Consider the following 19,344-nt stretch of genomic DNA (forward strand, 5'->3'; position numbering starts at 1 on the left):
ATAGCGCACGTGCGTGTGCCTGGACAGCAACACGTCGCATCTGAATGTACATGAAGCAACTGAAGTACCGCCAAACGACCTGAGGCTTCTTTTATCAGTCATCCACGACCGCGTGAGGCAAACAGTTGAGTACGCGCGACAGTGGTGGGTTTACCGTGTGAAACGATTCTTCTTCCATTACGCGACCTGTGCGTTCTTCCCCGTACACGATTTTTATCAAACCCTGGGTCGATCCTCGATCACAGTGTTCTTTCACGAGCCACCGGGATAACATTTTCGTTTTACGCTCCCGATAACACCGTCCACGAAATTTAGTGCGACTTTGAGTAAAGGATCGAAGAGGCACGAATCAGAAGTGGCAGGGTTAATCGACCATCAAGCAACAATAAAGATTTTACTAGGAAACGTCGACACGCTGGCGCAAATTCTTCAATATATTGTCACCACGTAAGTATTAACCACGATAAGCGTTCGTTTTTTTCTTCTTCCTCTTTTTTTTTTATTTTTCTTTTTGAAACATTACTATGCGACAAAAACGACAACTAATCGTAAGTGCCGCTTATTGTCACTAGTCGTCTTTTTCTTTCTCGGTCTGACTTATTTCGCGTTTATGAATATCGTTTGCCTTTCAAGGCGATCACGAGTAGTCGGATAACACGGAGCTATGCATTCTAACCGGAAGGAACGTTTAGTACCACGTGAAACGGCAAAAGAAATGATTCGTAAATTGTAGTTACGTTTCTAATATCGAAAAAGGTACGATGTTCGTGTTTGCGAGATTGATTATCGTTCGAAAAATACGATACCGATACTGTTATCGCGATTCGGGTGTTAAGTGTTCGTAGATCGATATTATTGACAATGAATTAATTTTTGTAAGCTAACAGAAAACGTTAATTTATCCTCGTTATCCGGGGTAAAGTAAAATCGGATATAAAGTAACATCCGATAATCGGATTAAAAAGAATCGCTGTGAAATTAAACAAACGATCACGTAGGAAAAGGGGAAACGCTAGCCGAGGGGGACTCTTAAAAATGCTACACAACCGTTTTTCAGTTTTCTGCACGCGCGTAATATAAATCCAACGACACGTGGACTCCGATTAGTAGTAATACAAGAACCAAGTTCCTCCTGTTGTTAACGATACTGTGCTGATCTCGTATATAATATTTCACGTCCTATCAAAATGTCTAGACACTAAAAAGTCAAGAGCAACGACATCGAAAGATTAAAAAATTCGTGAAAACTCTCGCGTAATATCGATTAATGAATAACCCTGATTGATATCTATTTATCAAATACTTGTCTTCTCAATAATGAGATTTACAATTACCTGATAAGCTCTGAAGAAGCAATAAATTGATCTTACAATGTGACAAAAGAAAACTTAATCGAAGATCGTCTCTGCGCTCGAAGATTTGTCTTTGTTTCTTTTTTACTCGTTAACAACTGTTAACATTGAGCCTTTCGCTAATAAATAATCTATTCCATTGAATTTTTAACTTTTACCAGATCAAGGCTGACCGAAATAGGCAGGTCCGACGTGAAAGTATCACAGGTCGATCCCGGACTTTGCCAATTTCGAAGGGGATACTATAACATCGTGCGTCAGCATCGAACTCGGTATGTAATCGATTCCAACAATTCAAAAATACTCTCTCTCTCTCTGTTTCTTCTTTTTCGCGTAAATCATGTCGTACGGTTTCCTAAACAACACAACCCACGCCACATTTGATCGAATCATCGGAAAAAATTACAGGTATGGTCGCTTTTCCGGACTCGGCGACTGAACCAACACTATTGAACGTGACTGATATAAAGTTAAATGACAGCGTGGATCAGAATAAGCATTTAGCAAACAAAGAGAAGGACAGGGGCGTTAAGGATCACGCGTTTACTATAGAACGGCACAACATGTCGAACGGGAAGGATAATTATGCGTTGGACTTCGATTGTTCCGAGAAGGGTATCGACAACAAGCTGAACACGTCGGTCGAGATTAAGGCAGAGCCAGATGTCGTAAAGAAAGTGGCAGGTGAGCAAGTTAATTAACACACAATGTAGGCTACAAAGTAGACTAACGGCCTTGACATATATAATAATCGCGGACGATCGTTTCGTTCGCGAATTTTTCGTATCGATACAATCAAGTTCGATCGTATACCACGTGTTCCGAGATCACGAACCGTACACAACTGTTATACACAGACAGGATTCAATGTGAAACAGGGTAGGATATGTGTATTCGCGCGTTCTATTGTCATGACCGGTGATAACGCGCAAGTTCTTTTCTTCCGCAATTTTATTAAACCACTGCAACGGCTGTAGAATTGAAACGAAATCTTTCACCGAGTTGCGCGTTTTCAACTGATTGATAATAATAACGAGCTCTAATTAATTGCGACCACGCGTTTATTCACCGGGTATCGTTTCACCGGGCCGACCACAATAAGGAAATATCGCGCGTTGCGTATTTGCAAGACAATGTATAAATAATAACAATCGTTCTAACGCGATAACCTCGCTCATTATTTTCCAACTATCCGTCAGAGCAAAGAAGCGTTCCGCTCCGTTAGACGGTACCGAAAACACATACGTGTCGAAATTCATCGGGATTCAACGCACTCACGGAGCGTTATTTATGAGAATTAAAAGCGCAAAAGAAGAAAAATTAATAGATAAAGAAAAATTGATAACAGAGTGCTAAAGTTCTGACAGATAGGGTGATTAATGTAATAACCGGATGGTTTATTCGTTGATTCGCGGCGACGTTCTGTTAAATGTTAATTAAATGCTGTCGATGCGTGGTACGGTAGAATGTGAGATGTATTGGTTTCTCGGTAGCGGGTCTGAAAAACCCTAACGGACAAAAGAACAAAACGGACATGTCACCGCCCAATCCCGGTGGTGGATCACTTTCCAGTGGAAGTTCCCTAGTGACGATCTCTTCCGTCGAAAATTCAGATCCTGATCCTGACTTTCGTAATAACTCGGATGGCTTTGGCAACAACGTGTTCCGAAACGAAAGATGGTATCAGACCACTCTACAAGTCGCCGTGCCTTTCTTCATCGCCGGGATAGGTACGATCGGAGCGGGCCTCGTTCAAGCGGAAGTCAAGGTACGTTATAATAATTTTTCATAAAGCCGACACCCGAACACGCGTCCTTTTAAACTCGTTATCGGTGGTCGTTAGAATTAAAATTCCATAAAACAATCGTAAATCATGTATTTTTCCGTGCGCCGTCTCTTATCGATCGCGCACTTTACTCTTATTGTCTGAAGATAATGTTAAAACGCCACGGTAGCGTCTCTTTTTATTTTTTATTTACGATTGTGCGGTGTATCTGTCGCAAAAAATGAAATACGATGCTCTAGAAACAACACGGTTATACTCTCGTAAACACCCTCCCAAACCCGGTTTCGTTATTCAATTACAAACATTGAAGAGGATAGATTTTATCGGTTTCCGGCGATGTAGAAATTCTTGAATCATAACTTGCATTCCTGGTTACGTTGCTTTCGTAAGAATAGCCCAAGGAAGGATCCTCTTTAATTGAATGTTATCTATGTTTTAGGACTGGCCAGTATTTCGTGCCATTTCCCAATTGTTCATTCTAGTGCCACCTCTGTTAGGATTGAAGGGCAATCTCGACATGTGTCTGGCATCTCGTTTGTCCACCCAAGCAAACCTCGGCAATATGCACTGTTTCCGGGAAATAGTAAAAATGATTATCGGTAACATCGCATTGGTACAGATTCAAGCGATCGTCGCGGCCATTTTGGTCTCGATTTTCGCGATCGTCGTCAACGCCATAACGGAAGGTTCAGAGTACATCTTCAATTGGAACAATTCTCTATTGCTAATGGCCTCCAGTGTATGCACCGCCACCAGTTCATGTTTTATTTTAGGTATTCCTTTATAACTATACTATAGTAGTTACCTCGAACTTGCAAACACGATCAATCGAATCGAATCAATTTGTTTAAACGATCATTCGTATGTTGCTTTACATTGGTAATTGATCATTAAATGTAATTACACAAGGAAGAAACGCGATAAAAGAAGCAACTTGGTATTTATTACGACTTTATATCTCCACTCATGTTTTACATGAATATCATAGTGTCTTATATGGCTGGTGGTTACCTTCATTAATATTCTTTTCAACAGATTTCGTAATGATCGCCGTCATCATGATATCGTATCGATGTAAAATGAACCCTGACAATTTGGCTACGCCCTTGGCAGCGTCATTTGGAGACGTGGTATCAATTACTGTCCTATCGAGGATCGCTTCAGCGTTTTTCGAAAGAATGACAATGCAACCTTGGCTTTTATACGTTGTAATCGGCTGTTATCTTTTAATTTTACCATTTTGGATCTACGTGGTCCTCAAGAACAAATACACCAGAAATGTTTTAACCTCTGGATGGGTTCCAGTTTTATCCGCCCTATGTATCAGTGGGTTAGTACGTAAATAATTATCTAACTAAGTAACTCGCTAATCGGTAGACTATTAAACTGATAGGCTGTATATTAATGTTTCTACTCTGACTCAGATTCGGTGGTTTGGTGCTCGATCAAGTGATCGACGAGTTCGAGGGATTCGTGATCTTTCAACCCATCATAAACGGAATCGGTGGTAATTTAGTTTCCGTACAAGCATCTCGAATCTCAACCACGTTACATCAGACGTCTATCATGGGAATTTTACCGCCACATTCGAAAATGTTCATTGCCCCGTGGAAGGCGCTGTTTAAAGGCTGTAAGTGATGCAAGGCTAACTAATGTTCCATCGTTCCACGCATTTTTTTTCGCGTTTACCATAACGGATTGCATAATAACGATCCCGGTTTCGTTTCTCTAGCACCGTATGCGAAAACGGCCAGAATACTTATTTGCATGGCGATTTTCGGCGAAACGATCTTCATCTTTGTAGCTGATTATCTCAGGCAAGGTACCTCCACGGTAAACGTATACTTCGTGATCTCCTACATATTTGTTGCTGTTCTCCAGGTTTGTATTAGAGCTCGTATCGAAAAAGTGAAAGGCTCGAATGGTTATAAAAAAAGCTAATGTTTATTTCTCAGGTTATGGTGCTGCTTTACGTAGCGCATATCATTATTCACGCTATGTGGCGATACAAAATCGACCCGGACAACTCGGCCATCCCGTATCTGACCGCTCTGGGTGATTTGTCGGGAACGGTGTTCCTCGCCTTGGCATTCTGGTTCCTAATAACTATACATCAACAATACGGCAAGTAAAAGGCAGCTAGATTGGCAAATAAATGTTGCCTGTCGAATGTTACGTGCGTCACTTTCGTAAAAAACAAAGCGAATACAAAAGAAAGAGACGAAAAAAGGTGGAAGATTAATTAACGGAGTATTTTATAGAAATAATCATAGAGGAGAGTACGGATTTCTTTTACTTCGTTAAAGACAACATCTTAATGGTATATTAACCGCGTTAATTAATTGTGTCAAGCGGATCGAACATGATAGATTGAAAGAATATATCGTTGTTCTTGAAAGATACTCTAATGGAAAGAACGAAGTACAATGACACTGATTCTAACGTAACTAATTAGTTCGAGCAAACGACTCACGTTATGATGTAATCCACTGATATAACCCTCTAACGATCGTGCAATAGTAATTATACGAAAGAACAAGTCAACGATGAACGTATCGATTAACGATTCTTTAGTCATGAAACGTAACAGTTTCTTTTAAACCGTTTTCTTAATTTTCAATTGTACCGTGCACCGCTTACGAAATAATAGAACTTACTAAAGTATTTTAATCTGTTCGCGTGCATTGTGTACAATTTATCGTATTATCGTGTACAAGCAGAAGACCTAATCAGTATTTTAACGCTGATTAATAATAATAATTGTGTTATAAAATGAAGATAGGAGAGCCGAATATGAAGTTTGAATTATGATATAAAATAGACGACATTTGATAGTTGTAAATAGAATTAATTTCAAAAACTTTTATCGGTGGTAGAAATTTAGATGAATTTTTTTATGGCACTAGAACCACAAAGCAGCATAGAGTTACTAGTGTTACATAGATTGAAAGAGTACTTCTCTTTCTCTAAACTGTTAACTAACATAATGATATCATAGAAGTATTTTAAATTATTAAAATTATGTACATTACATGCTTCAACAATGATGTATATTACATGCGATGACTGCTTTTTTAATGCGTGGTCTGTATACTATCATAAGTAACACAAAACAATTTAAGCAAATTACTTGTTCACAAAATAAAGGATATTAAATACATAGTGTTTTTAATTCTTTAAGTAGTGCTATAGAAATTTGTGAATGATTACATTGCTTGAATAGAACTTTGCAACTTTATATTAGTGCTTACTTCAGAACAAACACCAAAGTTGCAATTATATTAAACAAGACTGAAATAATCAGTATTCGATAGTCCCATTTATAGCACGTTTCATTATACTATATAGAACTCTGATCGAATTAGAAAAAAAAATAAAAAAACTTTATCTACAAATAACAATATAATGTATATGCAAAAACAAAATTATAACCTATTCTAAGTTAACCAATTATAAATATTTCTGAACTGATCATTATATAATACTAATTATACACTGTTCTAACAAAATACACAACTACATGTTACATTATATATTCGTTAATGTAACAATGTATTGACGTAACACTCTTATCATGAAAATTAAAGTTTTGTTTGTAAAACCAAGCAATGCCACACTTCAGGTTATGGCATTCATGCTTACATTTCAATGCGGTTATGTAAAGTAGATAATAAATAAGTAAGAATATTGAATACCAATTATTATATAACACTCCTACACGTAAATAAACAAGGTTTTCCTAGAATGAAACTGTTGTTCTATATCTAGTGTATGTGTACCTTACGTGTCTTACATGCCGCCATTACGTCAAAACGTAAAAAAGCCCGCGAAACCAGCATTGACACATAATTTATGAATTTTTTTGTTCTTTTATGCTATTTACGTTACGAAGCAACGAATATTAAGCTCCTCAAAGTATAAACACTTCATATATACATAACATTTTTCAGAGTATAATTCTGATTATAGTACAGACGCATCCGATATAATGATTTATCACATGCATTTACATAAACCACACAACTATTAATAAACTAATATTTTCATATGATCGTAAAATACACTTACAAATACGTCTAAAATATGTGTTGGAAGCTTACTTACATTTTGGGCAGAATTGCAGACCTCGTGAAGCACCAAGGTGACATCCTTGTGGACCCAAAAGACGTAGATAGGAACAAATTCGCGATGGTATCTTATAGAATCACATCACTTTGTACTAAAACGTTTATCACAGTACAAAATATCACGTATTAATATCAATAAACTAGAATTTTATTACTTTTTGATGAGTTGTAGCAACAACGAGGTGACCGTGCGTCTCGCGCCGAAACAATGCGCCATTGCGCATACGCCGGAGCGCAGCTATTGGTCATCCACGTACGCGGTATTTTTAAATTGCTGTAAAACATACCGCGTTCACCGAAATGAAAGTTCTACCGTATCTTCGTGCGAGTCCTTACGAACCTTCGCAACTTGGACTCTGCAGGTGGGGTACATAACAAGAAGGGGGATGCTGGAACCCACGCGCGACATTCTCCCGAGACATTTAAACTAGAACAGTTCCTGGTCGTGTCCAGAAGACGCTACACGGTTTGTTTTGGGAACCCAGTGCCAGTGTTTTCATTTCGTACGAGCATACAACCAACGAGTGTTTATACAAGCGTATAAATTTTAACGAAACAAAGAATTAGTGGTGACTATTATTTCCTTTGATTGTCCGTAATGATAACGGTAAGTGGTGCGATAATTATTGTCGACGTTTGGCAAATTATTTTCTAGTTTGCATACAGTAAAATAGAACGGTAAATTATTTTGTTATTACTTTTAAGTGCTAAAACCTGATTGCTGCGGCAGATAATAAGTGAAAACGTGCAATGTAAACACACATATAATTCAAGTATGATAAAACGGAGGTTGCATATACGTTTGTATCACTCATCTCTTCTACATTTAATTGGATACGACACTTGATTGGGTTAATTGCTAAGACGTTGCTTGTTCATATAATTGAACGTCAACAATTTTTCCATAGATGACATCGCGTGGATGCGCGACTAAGATTTTCTCGATTAATGTTAATCACTTTCGCTCACGTGACTTAACGTAATCGCAATTATTCGGTACGCAACACGTTGCATCTTTGATCCCTGCTTGCCTGTTTAACATGCAACAGGAACTTTCTAAAAGTTACTCTTCTATGGATAAACCATTCTTACAATACAAATTTCACGTTTTCGTCCTTGTTCTCTCACGGTTTCCTGCTGGTTGCGTCGTTTCTCTTCGTCTTAGGAACGTGTTTAAAACAGTCCCAGTATAGCATTCGAGTAATTAATTCGTTCTAAATTTGAAAGAGAAACTAAAAAAAATTTTCCATCGTTTCTATTGCATTTCGTTTCGCTGTTCCACAGTAGAGGTAGAATTGATAGAAGCCATTTCTACTCGCGAGTGAAGGTGAGCGGAAAGGAAGGCGAAAGGGTGGTTTGACACGCACTGTCGAACACAGAAATGTCTCTAGCCGCTTGCTTTAGATACAATAACGCTGTTTTCAAGCACAAGTGCACTCTTTCTATGTGAGGGTTATGAAACTGTGCGATCCGGTTTCAGTCATGATATCTTTACATTCTAGATCAACATAGGCTGGGAAACATTAACGAACCAAATAGGCGTGAACTGGTTGCATTCCATTAACCAGAAGTAAATAATATTGAATAGCGCATATAGTTTTCGACAAATATCATTCAACAATGTACTCATCAAAACAATCGGTAGGTACATACGTGATAGAGCACACACAAAGTGATCTATCTACTATTAGAGTACACAAGTTTACCAACGTTTATCGAATAGCTAGCTTGTTTGCAAAAGAAGAGACCACGTAGCTTGGTAAATTGCTCAAAGATATCGGTTGTACAAAAGGCAAAAGGAGAGTGGCGTTTTCACCTAAATTATGAGCATCATTTGGACGTTTACTTTCTATGAGCGTTCGCGTTCGAATGTACAACAGAGTGGCGAAATCGCGAATAGATATCTGTGTAATCCTTTGCAAGACGTTGCTAGTCATATATGAGCGAACCAATTCACAGTCATCTATTGCGTACATCAGCTCACATATACGCACATCTACATACACAAGTACATATTATGATACGCGTCCGAGGATGCTGCCTTCATGATCGCTTTCTGCTTTACTTTTAAACTACTTTGATATATGAAGTACGTGTCGAAGGATAATTGTTTATTTCAGTGGACATTGCTTCACGTGATGTTCTCTCCTCGACAACAACCGATTCACGTGTCTAACAGTTTGCCTAACACTTCTCAATGATATATATTGCAATGAAGATGATACACGGCTCGGGACTGCAAACAAATCGCTACAGCAGATATTATGCTTACATCTTTACCTTACACATATTTACAGTGAAATATGTTCGAACATGTCAGCCACGGTTTCTGATTATCGTTTATGACCAGAAGATTACCTAAATGGTTGCGCGCAATTCATTTTTGTCGGATAAACTCTGAGGAATCTGCGTGATTGTGGTTCCGTTTCACTCTCAGCAGGGCCATGCTTATGATGTCATAATTTCGTAAATACAATGCAACGTTTACGTTCGGTTCGACCATTCGACTCGGTTTGGAGTAGAAATATTAGTGTCATCTACCTTGACCCAATTTCGCGTTATAGTTACAGCGAAAATACTTTTTATGGTAAAAGTAAATTGGCTAAAAAATGATGTTGCATCTTGTATTTCATTTCGAAAATAACAGAGGATGCTTCGTAACCCGAGTAAATATTCGGGAATTTTAATTACAGATGAAAACGGTGATCTTCTTAGTTGCAATAGCTGCAACTGGAGCTTTGCCCCTTTCGAAAGTGCACGTGAAATTCATTTCTCCGCCGCACATTTATGAGCACGGTATTACGACAGATGGTTAGTTCTCAATTGTAATTACATCGCTCGTCATTTAAAACTCTTACACCGTTAAGTATAATTAACGTTCCTCTCTCAGGGGATCGAACGATCGACCAGAGATCTTACGTTTCCATCGGGAGAAGAAGCGCGTCAGGAAACCCAAGAGATTTCGGTACATTTAGTTATTTATCACTTCTTTTTATTCATTTTCTTTTCTTTTTATTCACTTTGTATGTTTACACAGGACAACGCGTGGGCAACAAAGGCATATCATCTGTCGATATTAAACGAGAAAATATTGAATCACTATGGCCAATAGGTGTCTTCATTCCACCGATAGACATAAACGACCTTGGTTACAGTTCACGTGAATCCAGGCATATGACACCTGACTTCTCCAACGGACTTAGTAAGAAATGACCATTATTTGATAGTAAAAGGTATACCGAAAAACGTTCAAAGAAATTTATTCGTTTTCCATTTGATGATGTTTCAGCATATCACGATCCCTATCTGTTAACTGGTAAAAAAGCAATGTTGACAGTAAAGTATCTTTATGGCCAAGGCGAATTGTTTTATGACGATATTCCACATGAAAGAGCGCTGTTAAGAAATCAAGAAGAAAGGAGACGAAACGGCTTGTTCGATCTAATATTGAGAAGTTTAAGAACCAGCTCTCCATTTTCAAGGAAAGAATGATCTAGAGAAATTTATTAACGATGATATTATTTATTTTCGAACTCGCTATCGAACGTTGCATCTTGATCAAGGAAAAGGGTAAAATCAGATTCTGTCGAAAAATTTACATTATTCTTATGCATTTATTAACTTTTATATATTTGTGTAATTAAGATTATGCTCCTTTTATTATACGGTTCTATTTAATGTTACCGCTGTAATTCGTTCATTTCTCGGGAATAGTTGGAATTGTTTTATTATGGTATCATTTAACAAATTCTTGTCCGCATCAGCTGCGGATTTAATTAATGCTGCGCTCGTTAAACGTGTTAGAAGCGAATCACGCACGAAACAGATGTACCAGAAATGTATACAAGTATCATTGTTGCTCATAAACGATCTGCGTTTAACAGTTTCACGAGTGTAATTTACACAAATTGCGGTACACCCTGTTATTATTACAATTAAAACATTGTACTTGATTCTGTATAACGTTCCGCTCAGATTTTATTATGTGAAATATGTATACCTCAATTTTATGTGATTATCATACATAAGATATAAATAAAATTAGCGTACAATTTTTACAGGCTTCTCGTTCGTTTCAGCTTATCAACGTATCGGATAGAACATATCATGTCACGTACAAAATACAAGGAACTATTTATACAATAATGTACATTCAATTCAGTTCTAGCATTCTCAAACGAACCGTCGAAGTAATACAGCAAGCGTTGTAACAATTAACCCGTAGGTAACGTTTAATCTCGTCGTTCCATTGCACAAGTCTCCGAAACAAAGGCACATGTAAACCTTTTTATAATTCCACATTGTGTAGGCGCATCTTTCCTCACCGTCGTCGGGTCCCCGTTGAAAACAAAGTCTTTGCGTGGCTTCGCCATATTCTAAGAGAAATGATATCGTTTCAGTGCCGGCAATCCACTTGTAGATTATAAAAATAATTATGTATGTGTCTATCCCATTCTTACCGTTATTTAAACCTTGTGTTTCGAGTATTTTACCACACCAACCAGACGCGCAGGTCACAGCATTGACCCCTTTTTCCTTTTCGATCTCTGTCGAGTTCATAGTGAAAGGATCCTTGCATGATCCTAACTCTCCTCTTGATCTACAATTCACACATCTCCGATGTAGCCCTAAAAAGGAATACCAATAAATTACACCAAGACTGGCGTACAAGTAGCTCCCAACACCAGTACATGATATTTGTTTCGTCTGACTCGTTCTTGTGCATAGTAAATGAGTTTCAATTAAAAAAAAAAAAGATAAAAACACTAGTTTACGGAAAGGATGCTCTATCGTATCCGGTATGCAGTGAAAGTGATAACATTGCTCATGATGCGTACATACACATATGTACGAACACAGTCTATACATGCATGAAACTCACCGATTGCTGTACGAGGTAGAACCACGCAAAGAATTGCGAGTACCGCAATAACACCTGTGTTAAATCTCATTCTATCGATAGTTTGTCTACTATTATGGTCCGCTTTCAATTGCTTCTCAATTGTAGATTGACAGTAATGCAACAGAGAGACTGGAACGATCAAACACGGCCATTTTGAAACTAACTATGGCTATGCTAGCAGACACGTATCTACACTATGCGGTTGTCCCTACCAATGCCTCCTTTCACCTGGATGTTTTTAAGGTCGTCACCTGTTTGAACAGATTGTATCGAAGAAATTGTAAGAAAAGTGGCTCAGTCGGTAAACGAGCACAGTATGAAGTAGTAATAACATAATGAAGAGAAAAAAAAAATGATTTCTAACATATTACATATATTTATTAAACTGACCGCATAGCAATGGAGTTAGTCGCTTTTTGAGTCATGAAACTCGACTAATCAACGGTGCTTCGTCTTCCTGGTTGGTTGTGACATTTTCCGGGTCTATTACCTTAAATTTTTCTTTATGCCTAAACGTGTAAATCAAGCCATTGCAATAGCAAATTGTGCAAAGCAGGAATATAAATCCCAGATATCCCAAATGACGCAGAAATTCTGTTTGATTGAAAATATGTCATCATAGAATCTTCGTTACATTATAGAATCAGTTCATTCCTAATAACAACCTTACCCCGGGTTAACAGTCTAGTTTTAGGAATAACGATAACTTTTAATTGCATCATGTTAATGGTATCGACGTAGCACGTGTAGTTCCCTTCTTCGTGGGTAGAAACATCTGATACGATGTGTATACAGAAAAATGTGAAACGCTATGAAATACGAGGTGTATGTAATATATCTACTCCTACTACCTATCAGATAAAGCGTTCCAAACGCGTCCACTATAACGCGAGCCTCTGGATCTAATTTACGAAAAGATCGCTGTACACCTTTTTCCAATGTAATCGAATCCTTTTTCCACGATACTTGCGTATCGATGGTCGACCTGAAACATTAACGCATTAAACATAACGTTAGAGAAGAAAAATATCTCATCAAAGGGCACGAATGAAACTACTCTGGACAAATGACGGTAAGATATGCTCCTTCAGCTAGTACAAATCGCTTAAAGTATCTAAACTTTCGACCCTTTTTCTTCTTCTCGCGCGGACATTTCTTGCACGTTTCCTTCAATATGAAGTTTGGCAAATGGCGAACCGCGCTGCTGATACCAGGAAATTCTTCGTCCAATAAAATTGATCTTGAATAAATTGTGCTATATTAACTGGTACAATTTCATATAAGGGAAAATAAATTTTCTTACTTGCAAGGTAACGAAGGGGTTTTTCGGAAAAATTTAACTATCGACGAATCACTTCTGTTAGCAATCGCCTGTGATAACAAAAATGTTCAAAATGACTCGAATTAGGTTTAAAATTGATTTATTTTTTTACCATATCTATATCTCGTTTCAATCGACAAGTTCCAGTACTTGTCTTATATCCACGGTTATGTATGCAGTGTTCGCACGGACCCCATGGTCCCCATTCAGAATATACCTGCAGCTTTACACCGGACTCTCGAATTTCAGCCAATTCAGACATTTGTGAAACCTGATTGCAAGTACATCCGGTAAATGATTAATGAACAGATAACATTTGATAAAATTGCAAGCAAATATAATACAATATTAATCTTACAGCAAGTCGCGTGGTAACGGATGCCAAATATATTTCACGATATTTCTCCCAATCAGTTATATTTCCTTGTTCCGTATACGACACTCCATGCTCTTTAAAAATTGCTATCGTAAACCATATTCATTTAATTAATTACCGGTCTACATCAAGATTAATGATAAATATGTTCTTCAAATATAAGTTTATTCAAAGTATTACGTTCAATTCTGTAGTTGAATTTATTTTCAACCTCCTGTCCTTCTTCCCCGTGACACAAATAAATACCAGCATCTGTGATCATCAAATTTTTTATTACCAGAGAAAGCTCAAGAGTCGTATAAACTCTGTTGTATGACGAATTGTTATCCATCCCTAATTCTACTTCTTTCTCAGGGTTTTTTCTATATCTATCTTGGTAGTACCAAATTTTGGATTGTCTCTCCTCTTTGTCGTTGCTATCTTATAAAATAAGTACAACGATAATATTGAATCTTTGATCAATGACATATTACTTCATACCAAAATCGACACTCCATCACAACGATCGTGTCGAGTTCGGCACTGATAAGTAGATATTCATCGCTTTCTTCGGATGTTATTAATCTCTCTTTATTTCTACAGTACTTGACGGGTGCTACGGACGTATCGATAGAAATAATATTGTCCATTGTAACTGATGAAATCATTAATAACCATAAAAACCATGTTTGTAACATGTTTAGTCGCAGTACATATATACGAGTTAATCTAGTAATAGAATACATAATGCGGTGTAAATGGCATCGCTGGAGTAAGTATACATATATAGACAGTGAAGCTCTTTTTCTGTTGGATTCTTACATCATTATCTTTTAATGTATTGCCCTTTTTTTTTGTTTTTTTATAATACGGTATATCTTAAATGATTTTAATATATTTAAAAATTTCATAATGTCTGTTTTAGCATTTCAAAGGTAGTTTTCAACCAATCATAGCGTTTGGAACGACGGAAAAGAACCACTAACGAAATTCACCGCGAAGCGAGCGAACTCGACGGAAACATACCCATGATGCATCATTGATAGCAACATGGCGGACATGATTGAAAGTAAGTAAAAGTTAACTTATTCTTGATAAAATTAATGTAACAAGGATTAATTAAATACAAAAAGTAGCCGCATAAGAATAAGAAACATTTTCAACTCTACTATTTCAATGTGTAAGATCTTTTCGAACGATGTTTAGGAACTTGCTGTTGATGTTTTAATTGCGCTCAGAAAGGTCTGGTTTAAAATTTCAAAAATGACCAATACACAATTCAAGCGGGACAACGAAGACCTTTATCATTTAAGATTCCGTTCATCAAACGACACTTTAGAGACGAATATTTGTTAGTTTACTTTATAAACTTCATAATGTCAATGATTTTGTAACATTTATCCCAATGCGATAAATACACATACTGTTTACGAAACTACGTATAAAGTTTGGTTATGTCGACGACTGGGAGCAGAACGATTTCCTCGCTTCTTTTGCACCTCCAATTTGAATAACGTTCTAATATGATGGTTATGAAAAAAAGAAAACACATAAATATTATGTCTATAAATAAATTATTATATCTATCATTACCAATAATTTTATGTCACTTATAAATTATGGGTTCTTCAAAAGCTTACAGTGTGTAAGATTGTGAACTAGGAACTTTAAATAATGTTAAAACGGGAAAAATATAACTTGATTAATAAATAGTTTTTATAATGATATTTGATTAAATACTATGCATTTTGGAAATTGTTAAGTATGAATTACTAAAATGTATTAAAGTTTGTTTAAATTAGGAGCGCGATACAAAAATATGGTGTTACATAGTTACATAAGTATATATTTTTATTCAATACAAGAAAAATCTTTTTACTTAGGTGAATCTGCTGAAACATTATTATCCATGAAAGCTGATGGATATCCATCAGTGGATGAAATTAAAACTGAATTGATTGATGATGATACGATGGACATGGATGATCAACAGATTTCAAATAATTCAACGGATTCACATATGGACACAGAAGAATCAGATGCATTAACTGAACTTGGTCCTGCAGCTTTAGGTCTTCAAAGAGTTGGAACTCAACCTCCACCAAAACCAAACCCTCCTACACAGCCAGTACAAGTTTTGAACCGAAGAGGAATGCCAGCAAGAATAAGAAAAAAGAACAAATTATTTTATGATGATATATTAGTTAATCATCCTCATCATAGGTAAGTTTGGCATGCTGTAATACATAAATTTCGTGTATATATTAATTTACATGTATTTTATAGAATCAAAAAGGATTCATCGCATCCAGATACAAAGCAGTCTCCTAAAAAAATGACTAGACCGTCACCAGCAAAAAGACATAATAGACTAACTCATGAACCAAAAAAGAATAATATACTAAATCGATCCTTAACACCCACAATGACAACTATTAAACAAGAAAAAGAACCAGATAAACCAATGCAACCATCGTCTCCAGATCGTAAAATTGGACAAAAAATTGGCATGAGACTAAGAAATTTATTGAAATTGCCAAAAGCACACAAATGGGTTTGTTATGAATGGTTTTACAGTAATATTGATAAGTATGTATAAATATTGAAAATCTGTATGTACATATGTACAGTTTAGCATAATATAACTTAAAATCTTTTATTATAGAACCCTTTTCGAAGGTGATAATGATTTTATGATATGTTTAAAAGAATCGTTTCCGCAATTAAAAACTCGAAAATTAACACGTGTTGAATGGTGTAAGATAAGAAGAATGATGGGTAAACCACGAAGATGTTCTCAGTCATTTTTTGAGGAAGAAAGACGGGAACTGGAAAGAAAAAGACAAAAGATTCGAATGCTACAACAAAGAAAAGCAGCTGATATTAACAGTTTTAAAGATCTACCACCAGAAATACCGTTACAATTAGTAATCGGTACAAAAGTTACAGCAAGATTGAGAAAACCACAAGATGGATTATTTACTGGAAGTATTGATGCCGTGGATACTAGTAATAACACTTACAGGATAACGTTTGAACGTGCGGGACTTGGGACACACAGTGTTCCAGATTATGAAGTATTGGTATGTATAATACCGAGCATAATAGGCTTCCCCGGGTTCTCGACTTCCCCTGTAAACCATTTTCCTGGGGGAAGCCTACTCTGCTCGATACATGTTTCGTAATTATGGAAGGTCAACCAAGTCGAAAGGTAAATAATCATTTATATTTACATATAATTTACAGTCAAATGAACCACCAGAAACAATAAGCGTTGCCTCATTTGCACAAAAGTTTAGACCTAGACATGTACAATATGTACCATCTCCGCCGTACGCTATGAAATTAATGTCGCCGCGCTTAAACAGCGATCCTTTAATATCTAATGCTTCCGTATCTTTACCAAAGAAGTCTCATATTGGGGGAACAATGAATGGTTATCCTTTAAAATTACTGGAATTTATGGTTAAAGTAAATAAAATACTGAGTATTAAAAAAATAAAAATTAAAAAATTAAGAGAAATGAATAGTGAAGCGGAAAAAAGACGATCTTTTGGAGAATCACTTCCGCCAGATTTTGAAAGAAGATACGCAGGGTATGCAATTATTACATTATTTTTATGCTGTTCTTAAACTTTATGCATGGTTTATGAACAATTATGTCTATTTCAGAATTGTGGTTGAACTAGAAAAAATGAATGCTGCTCTTCAAGATTTTCTAAATGATGTACAAGAATTATGTCAAGAAATGGCCCCTGAACCGAGTGTGGCAGCTATGTTAGCACCATCTCATCTTCGTGAAAAATGTAGGCAAGAAGCAGCCGATATGGTTAATAGAAATAATGTTATTAACGATAAGGAACCTGGAAAAATGACTCAATTAGTAACGGATTTAACAGCTCTTATGTTGCAAGTAAAGGTAGTACGAACTAATACTTTAACTATTGCTTCCCGTGATGACATTATTCATGTGAATATCTTTGCGTTTCAGAGTTTGTCAGATTCAGACCGAAATGCATATGAATTGAAAGTATTACAAGGAACTATGGAACAGATACGTTCTAAATTAAGTCCACAGAATCAACAAGTTTTTCAAAATTGTGTCGAAATACACATGCAACATATACAATTAGGTCTTGGACAGAGAGGTGCTTTAACACCATTTATGGCCCAAAGGGCTTAGCAAAAGTGAAAATAATTGTCAATATACCTTTAAAATATGTACATTATTGAAACATAATACCACAATATTTTGTAAGAAAATTCAACTTTATTTTATTATCTTTTTATATAGGGAATATCATTAGTAAAGAGTATCTACATATATCAGGTCTGGGCAACTCGATAATTCTAGAAGATTTATTTAATCACCACGAACGATCGTTTGTCACATGCAGTTAAACCGCGTCTCGACGAGCAACAGTCAGATATTGAGGCAAGATGACGAAATGTAACAAATATTAGACGTCACGCGTCAGAAAGAACGCTAACGCCAAGAAAGTAGGAACGAAGGTGAGTAATCTTCCTACACTATTTAATGGTTTCTGACGTCACCGTTCACGAACGTTACCCAAAACTCTGTGGACAGAAAAATACGAATTGCCCAGGCCTGATTTTTATTGCTAAGATGCAAATATATAGTACACTACTTTTGTACATACAATATTTCTAAAATTGTTTTTTTAAGTCATATTCTATAAATAATTTTTAGAATAATGTGCTGTGCTGTTAATTGCATTAAACATTTAAAAATGTTCATGTTTGAAAGATTTACATACCAATTTTACGATTTAAATATAACAAAAATTGGATAACTATTTAATTATTAAATTGAAATTAAATTGGCATCGCTGTTGTAAATAAAACGTGCATTGTGCAGTGGCAGCTTTCATTAACTTTATATAACAATTTAAAACTAAATTATCACGCTAGAAATAAAGCATTTTATTTTATAAAAGATAGTTTAACATTCTTTTGCTTATAAGTAGCTGCAAAAAGTAATATATCATTGATACATTAATATTTTTAAAAATACTTTCCTGTAACTCTGTACATTAGATATATGCGTTTAATATTGCATAACAAATTGTAAATACACTAAATGATCAAAACATGGTTTCAAATTTACTTTATTTATTCTAACCAAAAATTTCAGACTAACACGAATATTTTGATTTGAGATCTTTGAATGTGTTGTACAATTTACAATATTTTTGATGAAAGAAATTGTTCATAGAAATCAAAATACAAAATTAACTTTGTGGCTATAAACATATTTACAAGAACATTATATATAATGATAATGAATTTATATTACGTTTGTAGAATTAATAGAAAGATTATTTTCAACATTAGGCGGACTTTAACTAATAAAGGAGGGGCAGGTGAGTTCTGGTTTAATTTAGTAAGTTGTAAATATAGGAACTTAAATATGTATCATATTCAAAAATAAAGTGATTTTTAATTTTTATTGTTTGTTGGAAGTGGCTTTCAAGCATTT

At 36.0% G+C, this 19,344-nt stretch overlaps 6 protein-coding genes across 14 annotated transcripts in view; 3 read left to right on the plus strand and 3 right to left on the minus strand.

The window, feature by feature from the left end:
• The window catches only part of LOC117600066 (cell adhesion molecule Dscam1), a 150,657-nt gene extending 143,276 nt beyond the window's left edge, over nt 1-7,381 (minus strand). The window contains exon 1 of the mRNA XM_034315023.2: nt 7,243-7,381. The gene's annotated coding sequence lies outside the window, so the exon portion shown is untranslated. The remainder of the gene's footprint in view (nt 1-7,242) is intronic.
• Nucleotides 35-6,890, plus strand: LOC117600072 (solute carrier family 41 member 3). 2 transcript variants are annotated; one of them, XM_034315051.2, is made up of 9 exons: nt 35-447; nt 1,514-1,624; nt 1,761-2,036; nt 2,966-3,120; nt 3,578-3,911; nt 4,174-4,468; nt 4,563-4,768; nt 4,871-5,019; nt 5,094-6,890. In XM_034315051.2, the coding sequence occupies exons 3-9, from the start codon at nt 1,763-1,765 to the stop codon at nt 5,268-5,270; spliced, it is 1,590 nt and encodes a 529-aa protein (XP_034170942.2). In that variant the 5' UTR covers nt 35-447; nt 1,514-1,624; nt 1,761-1,762; the 3' UTR covers nt 5,271-6,890. The 2 variants fall into 2 exon arrangements, with proteins under 2 accessions (XP_034170942.2, XP_034170941.2); XM_034315050.2 differs by having other exon boundaries at nt 37-447; nt 2,846-3,120; nt 5,094-6,889.
• Nucleotides 7,382-7,559: 178 nt separating the features above from the next.
• On the plus strand, nt 7,560-10,807 carry LOC117600080 (uncharacterized). Of its 3 annotated transcripts, XM_034315069.2 has the most exons (6): nt 7,560-7,872; nt 8,768-8,906; nt 9,959-10,076; nt 10,156-10,230; nt 10,303-10,467; nt 10,555-10,807. In XM_034315069.2, the coding sequence occupies exons 2-6, from the start codon at nt 8,886-8,888 to the stop codon at nt 10,755-10,757; spliced, it is 582 nt and encodes a 193-aa protein (XP_034170960.1). In that variant the 5' UTR covers nt 7,560-7,872; nt 8,768-8,885; the 3' UTR covers nt 10,758-10,807. The 3 variants fall into 3 exon arrangements, with proteins under 3 accessions (XP_034170960.1, XP_034170958.1, XP_034170959.1); XM_034315067.2 differs by having other exon boundaries at nt 10,156-10,467; XM_034315068.2 differs by lacking the exon at nt 8,768-8,906 and having other exon boundaries at nt 10,156-10,467.
• An 89-nt stretch (nt 10,808-10,896) lies between these two features.
• On the minus strand, nt 10,897-12,363 carry rtv (QVR superfamily protein rtv). The gene is made up of 3 exons (XM_034315070.2): nt 12,148-12,363; nt 11,726-11,893; nt 10,897-11,641 (listed from the first exon to the last, which is right to left on the minus strand). Exons 1-3 carry the CDS (start codon nt 12,215-12,217, stop codon nt 11,439-11,441), a joined length of 441 nt encoding a protein of 146 aa, XP_034170961.1. The 5' UTR covers nt 12,218-12,363; the 3' UTR covers nt 10,897-11,438.
• Nucleotides 12,304-14,562, minus strand: LOC117600074 (uncharacterized). Its single transcript, XM_034315054.2, has 10 exons — nt 14,346-14,562; nt 14,046-14,281; nt 13,848-13,951; nt 13,602-13,760; nt 13,472-13,539; nt 13,226-13,408; nt 13,020-13,153; nt 12,839-12,943; nt 12,559-12,762; nt 12,304-12,419 (listed from the first exon to the last, which is right to left on the minus strand). The coding sequence occupies exons 1-9, from the start codon at nt 14,540-14,542 to the stop codon at nt 12,590-12,592; spliced, it is 1,359 nt and encodes a 452-aa protein (XP_034170945.1). The 5' UTR covers nt 14,543-14,562; the 3' UTR covers nt 12,304-12,419; nt 12,559-12,589.
• Nucleotides 14,473-19,328, plus strand: LOC117600069 (protein lin-9 homolog). Of its 6 annotated transcripts, none has more exons than XM_034315044.2 (8): nt 14,473-14,616; nt 14,770-14,913; nt 15,728-16,067; nt 16,131-16,433; nt 16,510-16,927; nt 17,091-17,440; nt 17,517-17,763; nt 17,836-19,328. In XM_034315044.2, exons 2-8 carry the CDS (start codon nt 14,895-14,897, stop codon nt 18,025-18,027), a joined length of 1,869 nt encoding a protein of 622 aa, XP_034170935.1. In that variant the 5' UTR covers nt 14,473-14,616; nt 14,770-14,894; the 3' UTR covers nt 18,028-19,328. The 6 variants fall into 6 exon arrangements, with proteins under 6 accessions (XP_034170935.1, XP_034170932.1, XP_034170936.1 ...); XM_034315041.2 differs by lacking the exon at nt 14,473-14,616 and adding an exon at nt 15,051-15,195 and having other exon boundaries at nt 14,859-14,913; XM_034315045.2 differs by lacking the exons at nt 14,473-14,616; nt 14,770-14,913 and adding an exon at nt 15,006-15,024.
• The last annotated feature ends 16 nt before the right edge of the window (nt 19,329-19,344 follow it).

This window comes from Osmia lignaria, chromosome 15, assembly GCF_051020975.1.
Source record: "Osmia lignaria lignaria isolate PbOS001 chromosome 15, iyOsmLign1, whole genome shotgun sequence".
In the NCBI taxonomy this organism is placed as follows: domain Eukaryota; kingdom Metazoa; phylum Arthropoda; class Insecta; order Hymenoptera; family Megachilidae; genus Osmia; species Osmia lignaria.